We start from the raw sequence: 12,887 nt of genomic DNA on the forward strand, positions 1-12,887 counted from the left end.
ACATGACTGGTAGCTTGAGCAGAGGAGGTGAGAGGAATAATAATACCAAGGAGGAGGTGATGGGAAAAGACAATTGGTCAGTCCAAGAGCGGCGAGACAGGCAGATAAAAAAGCAAGATAAAACCAAGGACTCTGCTTGTGTCGCAGTTATTCCTCTCTTAATATTACTGTAGCCCTCAATCTTTCTTAGAGTTTGGTTTTGTTCACTTCGTGTGAATTGAGACAATGTTACTGGATCGTGATAGAGAAGCTCCTATTAACAAGACTAAGACAAGATTCGTAGAGCGGCCATGACCACCTAGGATCATGTAGATAGCACGATACAGAGTTAAAAGTGGAGTGAATATCTCCCTTTACATAAGCAAGTTTGCCTTATTAACCTCAGACAATAAGATATCAGTGTGGTTTACAGATTGTTTCTGCTGCACCTAAGTGGCCCAAGTAATGAAGGTTTTGGAAGATACCTTGAACGCTTGCCTCACACTAGCTGACTTAATGCTGACCATTATGATCCTCATGAGCTATGATTATTTCTGTTTTGGACGACGTGACGTCTTAGAGTTGTGTCTGCAGTCACAAAAAAAAAACATTTATATTAAATGTCATGTCCCAAATCAACAAAATCCTCAGATATGACAATCCAGCAGCAATGAATATTATGTTTTATGTTATGTTTTTACTTGATAGATAACATTTCTCATCTATTTTTTAAACAAATGAGAGATTGATTAATTGGTTAATCAGCTAACCCACCACATCGCAACCATACTCTCAACGTGCTCTTTGACAGCCTGCTACATTAAACTGAGCCTGGGCTCTAAACTGTAGATGTATTTTGATAAGACCAGGCTGAATTTCTGACAGAGCTGAGGTATTGCTCCTGAAAATTGGTCCTTTGGCCCAACTTACTGCGGTTTAATTCAACCACTGACCTTTAGAGCAGCCCTGCCTCTAAGAAATATTTCTATAACCAACTCCAATCCATGTCTTTCTCCTAGTCTCTCTTTCTAACTCCTGTCTGTTTTTTTTTTCCCTCCCTGCCTATTTCTCTCTGTGTGTGAGAGGCATCCTGCCGGGAGTAATATGGTCTGTTGCATTAGTAACAAAGGGAAGGGAGAGGCAAAGTGGATCAGAGGCGCCACACAACAACAAACTAAACGCATGTACTGTACACAAACAGCCCCAAAGGACTCCTGCAGTAGCCTCTCTGAGGCATTTCAAAAGACTGTTGCAGGGAGAAAATGTGCAGAGAGATGGAACGCTAAGCTGGCTGCTGTGAAACATAGCTCATTGTACTTTGTGGGTGTGGTTTTTGAAGCTCAAGCCTGGCACTGTGAGGAAAACAATATTTTTATATCACCTTAGCTTATCAGCATAACTGTCCAGTTTTACCGTTGTGGGTCTCATCAGGGTAGCTCCACAGCACAGATTATGAATTAATTAGATTGCTATGAATTGTGAGTCGAGGATACAATTCGACAAAATGAGAAAATGAATGGCAAACCCTGGCTTGTAGAAATAGATGTTATACATAATTACTTATTGCTAATTATAATTATGTTTTGATGAATAATGTTTGATGATGATAATGTTCTCTTGCATATTGTTGTCCACAAGGGAAGTGCTTCATTTTTGTACCGTGTGGAGGTTGTAGGGAGATATTCATTGTTCATGGCTGACGTACAAAGTGCTTCAGGGAGAGACTGTGGTTTAATAGAGTTAAAGTAAACTTGTCCTGTCTCTTGCTTCTATTTAACTGTAGGAATACAGATTAGGAACACTGACAGTGAACATTATGAAGATACCTTTTGTATACATTGTGCAACTTGGCAGACGCATTCATAACGAGAACAAATAATATCCAGGTGTCATCAAGGTTACCTCACAGTGTTACTGTTGCTAATTGGCAGTTACCAGGCAGAGAACACCTTCACGAAGAGGAAGAGAAGCAGGCTGTGGCCGAACCACCACTCTTTGCCGTTGAAAGGTGCCAGTAAAGGTGGATGGATGAATAAAAGAGTGGATGGATGACTGAATTAATGCAATGCAGTGACTGATATTGGTCCCTGAGAAGCTGTCCTTTTCTGCTTCTTGTGTGCTGCATTGTTGTCCATCCTAGAGAGCACTCATATGCCATTCTGGGGAGGCACTGGAAATCAACCAATTCAGTGGTTTTAGTATAACATGTTGGTTTTACAGTAGTCATTTTTATAAATAAGCAAAGTTTGTTTGAAAAGAGTCTGCTTGTTATTTGTGCGCCAGTGTGCTGAGGAGGCATTGCTCACTAGATAGCTGTCATTGCCTACAGCTGTGCTTAGCTTCTACAGACTTTGTCGGAGCGCACAGTCAGTTCTCCTGTCTAGTTGTGTCTTGTGTTCAGCCTCTCAGTCCCCGTACAGTTGCACTCATTTTTGATTTCGGGCACAAAAGTACAGTTAGTCAGAGAACTACCTCACCGTGGTTTTTTAGGAAGTTTTAGTTGGATCCCAGTTTGTTGTTGTGGACTAGTGAGAAACAAAGTGTGCTTGAAATGCATTTAAAACCAAAAATGTTCTTTTACCCAGCAACATTTAAAAATTTAAAAAGGAAACTTCTCTGTAATTTTGAGAATTGTGAGAGTCACCTTAACTTTACAGAAATCATTCTACTCAAGAGCCATGCAGGGATTAGTTAAATGATTTTGAGAATTGCAGGCATTGTTTGAACATGGTATATAAGCAACTGATGAAGTAACAGTTTTTCGTATGTATGTATGTATATATATATATATATATATATATATATATATATATATATATATATATATGTAGATAATTATTGTTAGAAATAAGCAAAACAGAAATAATTTTGTTGTCACAGCACCAGATTTTTTTTATTCTTATTTTTTTTGTCTTTTTGCAAGATATAGTCACACACACACATCCTTTGGCCTGAGTACCTTCAAAAAGACGGATTGCATTTGTCAAACCTGATATGCTCAAATGACTCCACACAGTTAATTATCAGCAGTGCAACGCCTCCTATTGTACCAACTATTTTCAAACTGCTAGTCTAGATTCAGTTCTCACCACAGTGTTGTTGTAATAACCTCTTGCTTGCATATCATGCATTTGCTGTATTTACTGTGGGAACTTCAATAAGTTCTGCAAGAGCCATAATGTTATCAGTAATATACACACAAGGCATATCCCCTCCTCAGCTGCGAGCGCAGCACAATGGTCAGGCCGTTATCTCTAATTAAGAAGTTGACTGAGGCATGAAGATTAGTTGGGCACAGAAAGAGCAGAGTGTCCGACGTGATCAGCATTACAGAGATGCGAGGCACCCTGGGAAATAGAAGTTATCAAACAGAGCAGGAGGCTGAAGTCTCTGTGCTCGGACACTCATGGTGTGTATACGTTTGTGTGCATGCATCTGTGTGTGTATTTGCGCTTGTGCTGTTGTAGTATTACAGCTGGCTCAGTCTATATAATCCCAGCGCCCAGTCGCACAGGTGTGTGCCTGTCAGGTGGTCCATCTGAAGCTGTAGACAGGACACTCAGGGTGGAACCGTTAGAAGACAACGATAGAAGACAATGATTTGAGCTGAATGCTAACTTCAGCATGCGAACAAGATCACACTGACAATGCTAACATGCTGATGTTTTGTCTTCAGTAGGTGATTTTATTTCTCTTTTTCATCAGAAACAGTTTAACAAGCGACACACTACAAGCTAAATGTTGTTGCTTGTTGCTCCCTTCACAGGGCCGCCCGCTGTTCCTGCAGTCGTCCAGAAATGTGTCCGTCAATATCGTCAACAGCAACAACCAGCTGCTCACACAACTTGTAACAGGTACGATGCAACAAGAAGAACACAACCTGCTTTCATGTAGTTTTGTTAATGTTTTTCTTTTGATATGAAACATGAAAAAACACGAGACTGACGACATCAGCTGCAACAGATGTAGGAGATGCAGAGTCAAAGAAGAGATTTTTTTTTCCCACCAAATGACTTGCTCATTTCTTAAGTCGTCTTTGGCTTAATGTCACATTTGTTTTATGTTTTTCATATTGCCACTTGGAATAAATGTTTTGTTAAAGCAGAGTGAGGCTTTGTAGGGTTTATGGGATAGATAGTGATTTTCTCTTTGCAGATTGTTTCATGTGACAAGCTAAAACTATCAAGTATTTCCCAGTAGCACAAAGATTAGAGAGACATCAGAGAAAAAGAAGATATTGTAAGTTATTTCCTCATCATTTTACTCATTTTGCACCTTAAGATTATCTCGGGACCTTTTGGGAGGTTCAGACTCTCAAGTTAGGACCCACAGCTCTAACTGTCAAGAGTCATTGCCTCACTTTTTAAGTATTAAACATCAGGACATTATAAATTCTTCCTCTGTTCCCCTAAACGGTGCCAGCAGAGGCCTCATTCGCTCCACCATTACTCTGTGATCGCACTTTCTTCTTTACATTCCTTCATTCTCCACCTGTCACACTCTAATAGAGTTGGCAGTATTCGGTGAATGGAAATCACTTTGTGTAAACATGCACAGGAAGTGTCTTTCACGTTAAAAGGTCCGTTGACATTTGCCTTCTGGGTCTGAGGAGGAGGAAAACGGAGTCTGCTCGTGTGTTTCTCTTGGATGACTAAGCGGTGTTCGTGTTTGGGGAGGAACTTCACATCCCAGATGGAGAGTGGCAGAATCAATTGCGCGCGTGTCAATCAGTCATCCCCGACGCAGAGTGCTTTCTGCTGCACATGAGACAAAGCAATTTTAGTTGCATTTTCTGGTTCTTGTTTGTCGTGACACCAGTCACAGTTTTAGCAGCTTGAGAATGGCTACGTTCTCAAGTTTCCTGCACACTTTCAGTGAGATGTGGGGTTTTTTTTTTAACACTCGTGACGAGGTGGAAACCTTTTTCGCTTTTTGCTTCTTTATTCAATTCCTTTCATTGTTTTAGTCTCTACATTCAGAGGTGTTGACTGACAACCGTTTGGATGCCGTCAGTCTTTAATTACTGAAGTCTAAAGTTTCGAGAGAAGAAATCAGTGCGGCTCACAAACACTCATTGTGCTGATGTTTCCAAAGCAGCGCACAGTTTTGCCAGAGCTGAACCCGCACATCCTGCTTTCCAAAAGAAGTCCATATACTGAACGTGCACTCAGTTTTGAGATACATAATGATCTAGTGTACTTATATGTGTTTTGCTCTTAATAAAAGTTACAGTGCATATCACATTGCCACAATGTCACTGGTTTAGGGTTTAGGGCTTTAACTTCACTGTTTTTGTTCACTCTTACTGCTCTTATTATTGTTTTTTTCACTCCCAGCAGGCAGCTTAACATGGCTCCAATTGAATGATAATATTTTTTGTTTCTGCTGTATGTGTAAATATGCAACAACTTTCCTGCTCAATGTTATAATAACAATGACGGGACGGTGTGTCAGTGCTGTGTTTGCACAGTTTGCTGCCCCTCTGTGTGTAGAGAGTGTAGAATTTGTTGTATTTCTGACCAAATGGTGATGACACGCTGCACCTTAGTACAATACAACATCACACTTGGTGGCTTGCCTGTGTTTAATCATCCTTGAAGTCATAATAGTTTATTCAGATGATGATACTGTCTGGCAAAATATTATGGTCCTATTTGGCTGTAATGGCACTTAAACTAGATCATGTGGTTGCTTAGAATTCATCAGTTTAATGAATTAAACCCAAATTGATTAAATAAGTATAACAAGGTTTGGATCCAAAGTGGAAGACTCAGAGTATTTTTTTGTCTAAGTCAGCAAGTCCTGCAGGATTGCAGGAATGTCCTCCACTTGGATGCATTTTAAATGTTCAAATATATGAGGTAATTCAGTAAGAAATCAGCTCCTGTCAGCCCTCTTTGATGTCTCCTCTCCTTTCTGTGTGCTCGGTTTAGGATCCAGTGGATTTAAGGCACGAGGCAAGATGTTTGAAGTCAAATCCACCTCTGGAAAGCTCCTCTTCTCCGCTGACGAGCAGGAGGTGGTGGTGGGCGCCGAGAGGCTCAGAGTGATGGGTGAGTGACCAGCAGACGTGTACAGCCGCTGTTGTTGGATCCAAAGTGTGAATTCAATGCATTGAATGCAGATGTTCAATTACATCTGTTGACGGTGATCTAACAGAGGACATTTTATTTTACAGACCATATTTGTTTCTGTGAAGGTGCGCAGATATTTGTTGCTCTGACTTTGGTTCTCGTTTAGGTGTGGTTGGTTTTGATATTGGCATTAAGGAGTTTAAGCTGCTTCTCATTGTTAAGCTTACCTTTAGGTTTTTAAGCATATGGAAAGAACATTTTTTTACCTTAATCTTTTCTGGAGTGGAAGTATCATTTATTTATGGCTCATAATTGTTCGTTAAGCCAACTGCTACTTGTCACCTCACGTACTCGAAACTTGAAACGTACATACCACACACACCCACACACACACACACACACACACACACACACACACACACACACACACACACACTACATGTCTGTAACTGAGCTGATGTGATGTGTCAAACTGACATAAAATACATGCAAAGTAGAATAATGTAATGCTTATATTAGCATTATAAGCAGTCAGCAGAGAGGAGAGCAGGGCTCAGATCTATGCTGGTAGTAGTCGTGTATGAGAGGAGTAAGATGACAACTAGCAAGAGAGGATGAGGAAGTTTTTTTAAGCTCGGTGAAGAGAGTGATGGTGGAGATCTCATGTTTGCAGACAGGGCTCGGGTAGAAAGTGGCATGGAGTCCTTAGACAAATTAATTTTGTGCTTAGGACAGGAGATAAGTGTGACAAAGCTGTTGTGACTGCAGCGGCCAGTCAGCTTCTCAGTGACGCCATGGAGACGGATGACTTCCTGTGAGAGACGATCGTGAAGGCAAAATTAGTTCACTATGAAAACATGGATACAAGCACAAACAAAGCATCTGCATACAATGGAAGCAGCACCAGAGAAGGAGAATGTCATGCTGGATGTTCAATGCAAAGTCTGATGGGGAAATATAAATTCATGCAGAGAACATGGCTTCCAATCACGAGAAATAGATGTACCATAAATGAATTTTCTTGTCAGACTGCATTAATTAGGTTTAAAGAAATCAGCTGCACAAGGACAAATTTAATCATCGCTTAATTGTTGTATTTTATACATTCTCCGATTCAGCAGGATAATTAGTAGGGAACTGAAATAACTTGCAGTGAGAATAATTAGGATATCAAATATCACAGAATTCACTAGATGTTAAGCACTAGCCAACTAACACTTTTTTTTCTGAAGGGATGTCTTTGATTCACAGTTAATTTCCTTTTTAGTTTTTAGAAAAAATCATTTTGTGACATCCTTTTTCTTCTCTCCCTCTCTAATTCTTGTCTGTCATTTCTTCCTTTCATCCTTCCTGCTTAAATGCATCTTTTCTTACTCCTGTTCCTGTTTCCTCTCTAACATCATCCACCATTATACTTCCATCTGCCATCATTCACCATCACTCATCCATCCGCCCACCCGTTCATCAATCCATCCCTTTAATTCCATTAATAGATAAACAGATATTTGAAGTTTCTCCCTCTTGACTGGGCTGCACATTTCCACTTAAGAGCTCCCATGGGTGCACTCTCTCTCTCTCTCTCTCTCCCTCCCCCTCTCCCCCCCTCCCTCTGACTTTCTCTCTCTGACACACACCCTTCAGAGCCCTCTCTGTGAGCAATTACTCTTCATCCTCATCTACATTCATTTACATCCTTTCCAGTCTCACTGAGTCAGAGTTCATTACTGTCACCTACCTCAGTAAAGTGCTCCTTTTAACATAGGGAGACACAGATGGAGGGTGGGGATGGAGGGACGAGTAAGGACAGGTATAGTGTTTTGAGGTTTTTAATCGGAGAGAGTTGTTTTTGATGCAGTGTTTATTTCAAAGTCAAAACTGTTCAAATATTCACCCCTTGCTGCCTATTCAAACTCAGTATCGAGCTCAAATATCCACAAATCCTGACATCAGTAAACACGGCAAGCTTATGTTTACCAACCCAGCTTCTGTGATCACTGTTGCGTGACATTGACTGGTGCACTTGTGGGTCCTCTTTGATTTCCAACTTGAAACTGGAATATAGGTCTGGAACAAAACAAAAAATTTTTTTTTGAAATTTCTTGGATGTCATCAAGTCTCTACAGACAAAGAGAACTAGAGGGCATCTTTCAACTGGACTCACAGGACTGAACAACTATTAATGCAAAAGACAACCAATTATTCATTTCCTTAATGTGTAACTTTATCTGAGTATGGGACCAAAGCAAAGCTCAATTTTGAAAGAGTTAATCCTCTGGGGAGTGATTGTCCATCCTGGTGTTCATGGGTTGTGCAAGATATGTAAAACCGGAAAGGCATCACCAAAATCTTAGGAATTCATGCTCTAGGAGTCATGACTATCCTATGAAGATTTAATGGAAATCTGTCCAGTAGATTTGACTCAACCTGTCATGGAACCAAGTGTTTGACAACGGGAAATTTTGACAGGAGTGCTAGATGAGAGGCCAGGGAGGTTATCAAAATGACTCATCTTCTGGGAATCATGAATATCCAGATTATAATAACAGTTGCTTATGGTTAAGATGTCTTACTTTTGACAATGAAACATTGCTGTTTTAGATTATTTGGGACAATCAAGTGCTCGTCATTATCACACAGAATGAGGTCATTTATACCGGAAGATGATTCTGTTTATTTCTGAAGCATTTCTTTCCCTACCTGTTTTGACCAATTATAGAAAATGTTTTGTTTTTCAGTACCAGTTTTTTATTGCCCCTTTTTGTGGCAAAGCTGACACCTGCATGTGTTAGCTATAATGTTCCTTCCAACCAGTCCTCCAAATTAAATGACAAAAAATGTAATTTGGCCTTTGGCATTGCCTTACAGGGTTTATTTGGAGATTGACATTTTGCACATCAGATTTTGTTCTAGGTTGTACTTAGGTTTAACACATACGTACTGTGGTATACTCTGAAATAACGATGTCTCATGTTCAGCCATTTGACATTTGACTGAATTCTACACTGACTGTAGGTGTATCTGTTTTAACTCCTCTTTAAATTAATGCAATCCAAGAACAAATCCTACAAGTCATGCATACAGGTTGTGTCCTGAACCTGTAAGACAAAGGACAAAAGAAGCCAGTGTGAAAGGCAGTCCTTCACAGCATGTCTGTCAGTTGTGGTGACAACACTAAAGAGCCATTGGGAACAGGTGTAGGGAGGCAGTCAGAGCAGAAGCATAGAGGGAGAGAGCCCCAATGATTTGGCAATTACTCCATTTATCTCCACAGCCGTTTGATGAGGCTGCTCAGGGCTACAAGAGGCTAATCAACCACCTTGGCAACCACTGCCCCAGCAGACAGAGACGGCCCTTTGAGTTCCTGAAAGGCTTCTGTTGTACTGAAACTTCTATAGCACCTGAGTGAGTGAGTGTGTGTGTGTGTGTGTGTGTTTATGTATATACGCTGTTGCCCATAAAGTTGGAATAATTGTTCAATACCCCCAATATTGTTAAAGCCTGAATACACAGTTTGCAAAGGTTAATTGTGGTTTAAGTTTCACTGTGATATGTTTGGAAGAGTTAAAGATAAAGTTAAGTTAAGTTAAAGATATAAACTTTATTTAACAAGAATAAATCACATTGTCACAATCATTTCATGAGAAGAGGGAAAAAACATTTTATTCCAACTTTATGGGCAACAGTGTATAACCCCCCCCCCCCCCCTCTTCTCATCAGAAAATGGAATTTTAAAACTGAAAGAAAACCAAACTAGACTAATAGCCTACAGCCACGTTAGCAGCTCCTTAGGCTTGTGCTTTGGCAGCTTTGGCTGCTTTGAGCTGAATACCAATTACAGCATGTTAACATGCAAACAATGACAATGCTAATATTTAGCAACAATACTTTTTATCAAATGCCTTTTTCACTGTATTAGTTTTGCATGCTAGCAAGCTAAGACGTGCCAATTAGCACCAAAGTCAAAGTACAGCTGAGAATGATGGCAACGTCATTAGTTTTAGGAAATTTTGAAACTGGACCTAACAATGGTGTTGGATAAAAAGCTATGTGTTTATACCATATTTCCTGGCAGTCCATTCTATTGTTGTTGAGATATGGCACTGAAAACAAATGTCAGCCTCATTGTGGCACTAGATTAGGGCATCACCAAAGTCATTTGGATTCATCTTTCAGGGACAATGAAACTATAAATGTCTAAACAAAATTGTCATCATCGCCGACCATCCAACAGTTGTTATAGTTTGGACCAGATCTACCAGGGACCTGGGAGTTTGAGGGTTCTGTGCAGTATTTTTGCTGTTCCTACGAGTATTGTAACTGTTCCTAGGACTGAGGTCTTGCACTGTTTTGGACAGAGAGACACCTACCTTAAATGTAGACAAATACAGACACACGAAAAGATAAGAGGATACTGGAGGATAGAGGATTCAAATATATTGTATATAATTGAAATGTACCTTTATAATCAAAATATGAAAAAAAAGAACAAATACAGTGGTTGATTAACATTGTCGTTGATGTTTCTGGATATCAGGACATTGCAGTGTGAATGCTGATCACTTGTGGATGTTTGATATCTTTTAATCATGACAGTTCTCATCAAACATTAACTAAGTCATTAAAGTCACGTGAAGCTAACCAAACCTACAAAAACACCTCTTACTCAACTGCTGTCTGTTCTCTTGTCCCTTTGACGTATGAAGGGGCTGCAGAGGCTTATAAAGCTGCCACATGTCATTACCAAGCCCATCCTTCCTTCCCTACCAATAAAATACATAATTATACCCTGCATATAACTTTAATTGGCCCAACTGAGGTCATTGGAAATCCATGATACTGCTATCATTAGCTTCATTATGGCTTCTACAGCTATTTACAGTCCAGTCAAACACAATGACTGGCTCCCAGCAGACAGACAGTAAATGAGAACACAAACAGGGGGATGTGATGATAGGCTGGGTCAAATCATCATTAATATACTTTTTATGGTTTGTTTCAGTCCATTTTGGCAGCAGATAGGTTTGTTACATGGAAGAATGCGCAAAAGAGCTGTAATGCACAAATAATTACCAAATTGTCACATTCAATATGGTCTTTTCAAACAACATTGCTCATAGGCACTGAGTTAGCAAAATCAGCTCCTCCTTGTTTCTAAAAATGGGTTCATCACTAGTTCAACATCATAACTTAAAGGAATGTCTTTATTGACTATATTGAATGTTTCTTCTGGATGCAGTGTCAGTTTCTTACATCATAACAATACTCATAGGTAGTAAGACACTACTAGTAAACTCTCCCATTGATGTGAGTTGAATAAAACCCTGAGGGGCAGTAGCATGGTACAGTACTGTGGCCGAGGTTTATAAGTCACTGGGTCAGTTGATATCCCCTCAACATATTTTCCTGTGACCTGCACCCACTCAGAGCCGCCTCGAATCAAACTCCAGTTCCAAAATAAGCAGTGTTCACTCATGCGATGTGGTCATGCTGTTTTCCCCTCAGAGCTCAGGAGGAAACTGCAGAGCAACCAACTGTGCTGATAAATACAGTATACAGCTTATAGCAAAGAGTGGTCAAGGCCAGAGGTATTTAAACTTTTACAGGCAGAGTGCCCAGTGAGAAATACAGAAGTCACCTTGGTGCTCAGGATCAGAATCATGTTAACATCTCTGCTTTGGAGAGAACCAGCAGGAAGAACGCAGACTGATATGATTTTTTTTTACTAAAATTTGTCTAAATGAACGCAGCTACATTTTATCACTTGCAAATGTTTATCTTTCAAAAGTTGCTTGCTCAAGCTAATTTGGGTACCATGTGGCAATTTTCCATTCTGACTCTGATAACTCATGTTGAATCTTAGCATCACCATTCGCACACTACTGGCGTTGCCAGTAATCTGCCTTAGTTATGATGCATGCCTTCATGTTGTGTAGTGTCAGATGATTGTGATATACATCACCATTTTGCATGGAGAGAGGTACAGTCTAGCTTGCTAACCTCAGTCAACCCACCAAAAAGTCCATAGTTTGTCATTTTACCCTCCAACAACTTCAACCTCGACTCCATAAATCCACTAGCAAACCGTCAGGCTCACAGGCCGTCCATCACGAGAGCCGACTGCAGCACATTGGCCGGATTATGGGTGTAAATCTGCCGTTATTGGATCTTCACTAAGCTTGTTTATTTGTAGGGAACCACTTGGTTTTTCTTTGGCCAAAGACTCAAACTACTCCTACAAAGATATTATCATTTTTTATATACTTTATTCTATGTATTAATGGTTGTTGATTGGCAAACCCTGTGTTTTGTGGTGCTGTGGCAGGGAATGACATCAGCTTTTTCCTGCTTCCAACTATCATTAGCCTACATATCATCCTTCCAATCAGCTTTGACATTTTGATTATTTAACCAAGACCACAGTCTTTCCTTAATCAAGGGCTTTGCATTTCCCAAACAATCAGCCCTGAGTTGCCAGACCTGCATAAGTAAATGGTGTAGTAACATTCAATATGGACATTATGTTTCCTCCAAACCATATTAGCCAGTGCAAATTAGTTGTATATGAATGTAATTCAAAGACATGGTTGATTTACCACAGCAGGGATTTTTCCAGACTCGTGCAGTCTGATGGGCTAGCTAATAAGGTAATAAACCAATTGGCCTGAACAGCAAATGAGACCGGGGTTGTCAAAGTAGAAGGTAAATGCGTTCACACATCTGAAACACTTTTGTGGGTGTGACTCAAGTAATCCCTCTTTATTTGGAAAGCATATAATTTTCCACATTTTATTGTTCTGTGTGTATCAAGAATGTTTCATGCTTGCTCTTCATTTT

At 40.0% G+C, this 12,887-nt stretch overlaps 1 protein-coding gene across 1 annotated transcript in view; it reads left to right on the forward strand.

Annotated features, from left to right (window-relative positions):
• Positions 1–12,887, forward strand: part of sgcd (sarcoglycan, delta (dystrophin-associated glycoprotein)) — a 122,015-nt gene that overhangs the window by 57,169 nt on the left and 51,959 nt on the right. Inside the window, exons 4-5 of the mRNA XM_070843766.1 lie at positions 3,746–3,833; positions 5,913–6,032. Of these exons, the coding sequence (XP_070699867.1) occupies positions 3,746–3,833; positions 5,913–6,032 (208 nt within the window). The remainder of the gene's footprint in view (positions 1–3,745; positions 3,834–5,912; positions 6,033–12,887) is intronic.

Source organism: Pempheris klunzingeri, chromosome 14 (genome assembly GCF_042242105.1).
Source record: "Pempheris klunzingeri isolate RE-2024b chromosome 14, fPemKlu1.hap1, whole genome shotgun sequence".
Taxonomy (NCBI): domain Eukaryota; kingdom Metazoa; phylum Chordata; class Actinopteri; order Acropomatiformes; family Pempheridae; genus Pempheris; species Pempheris klunzingeri.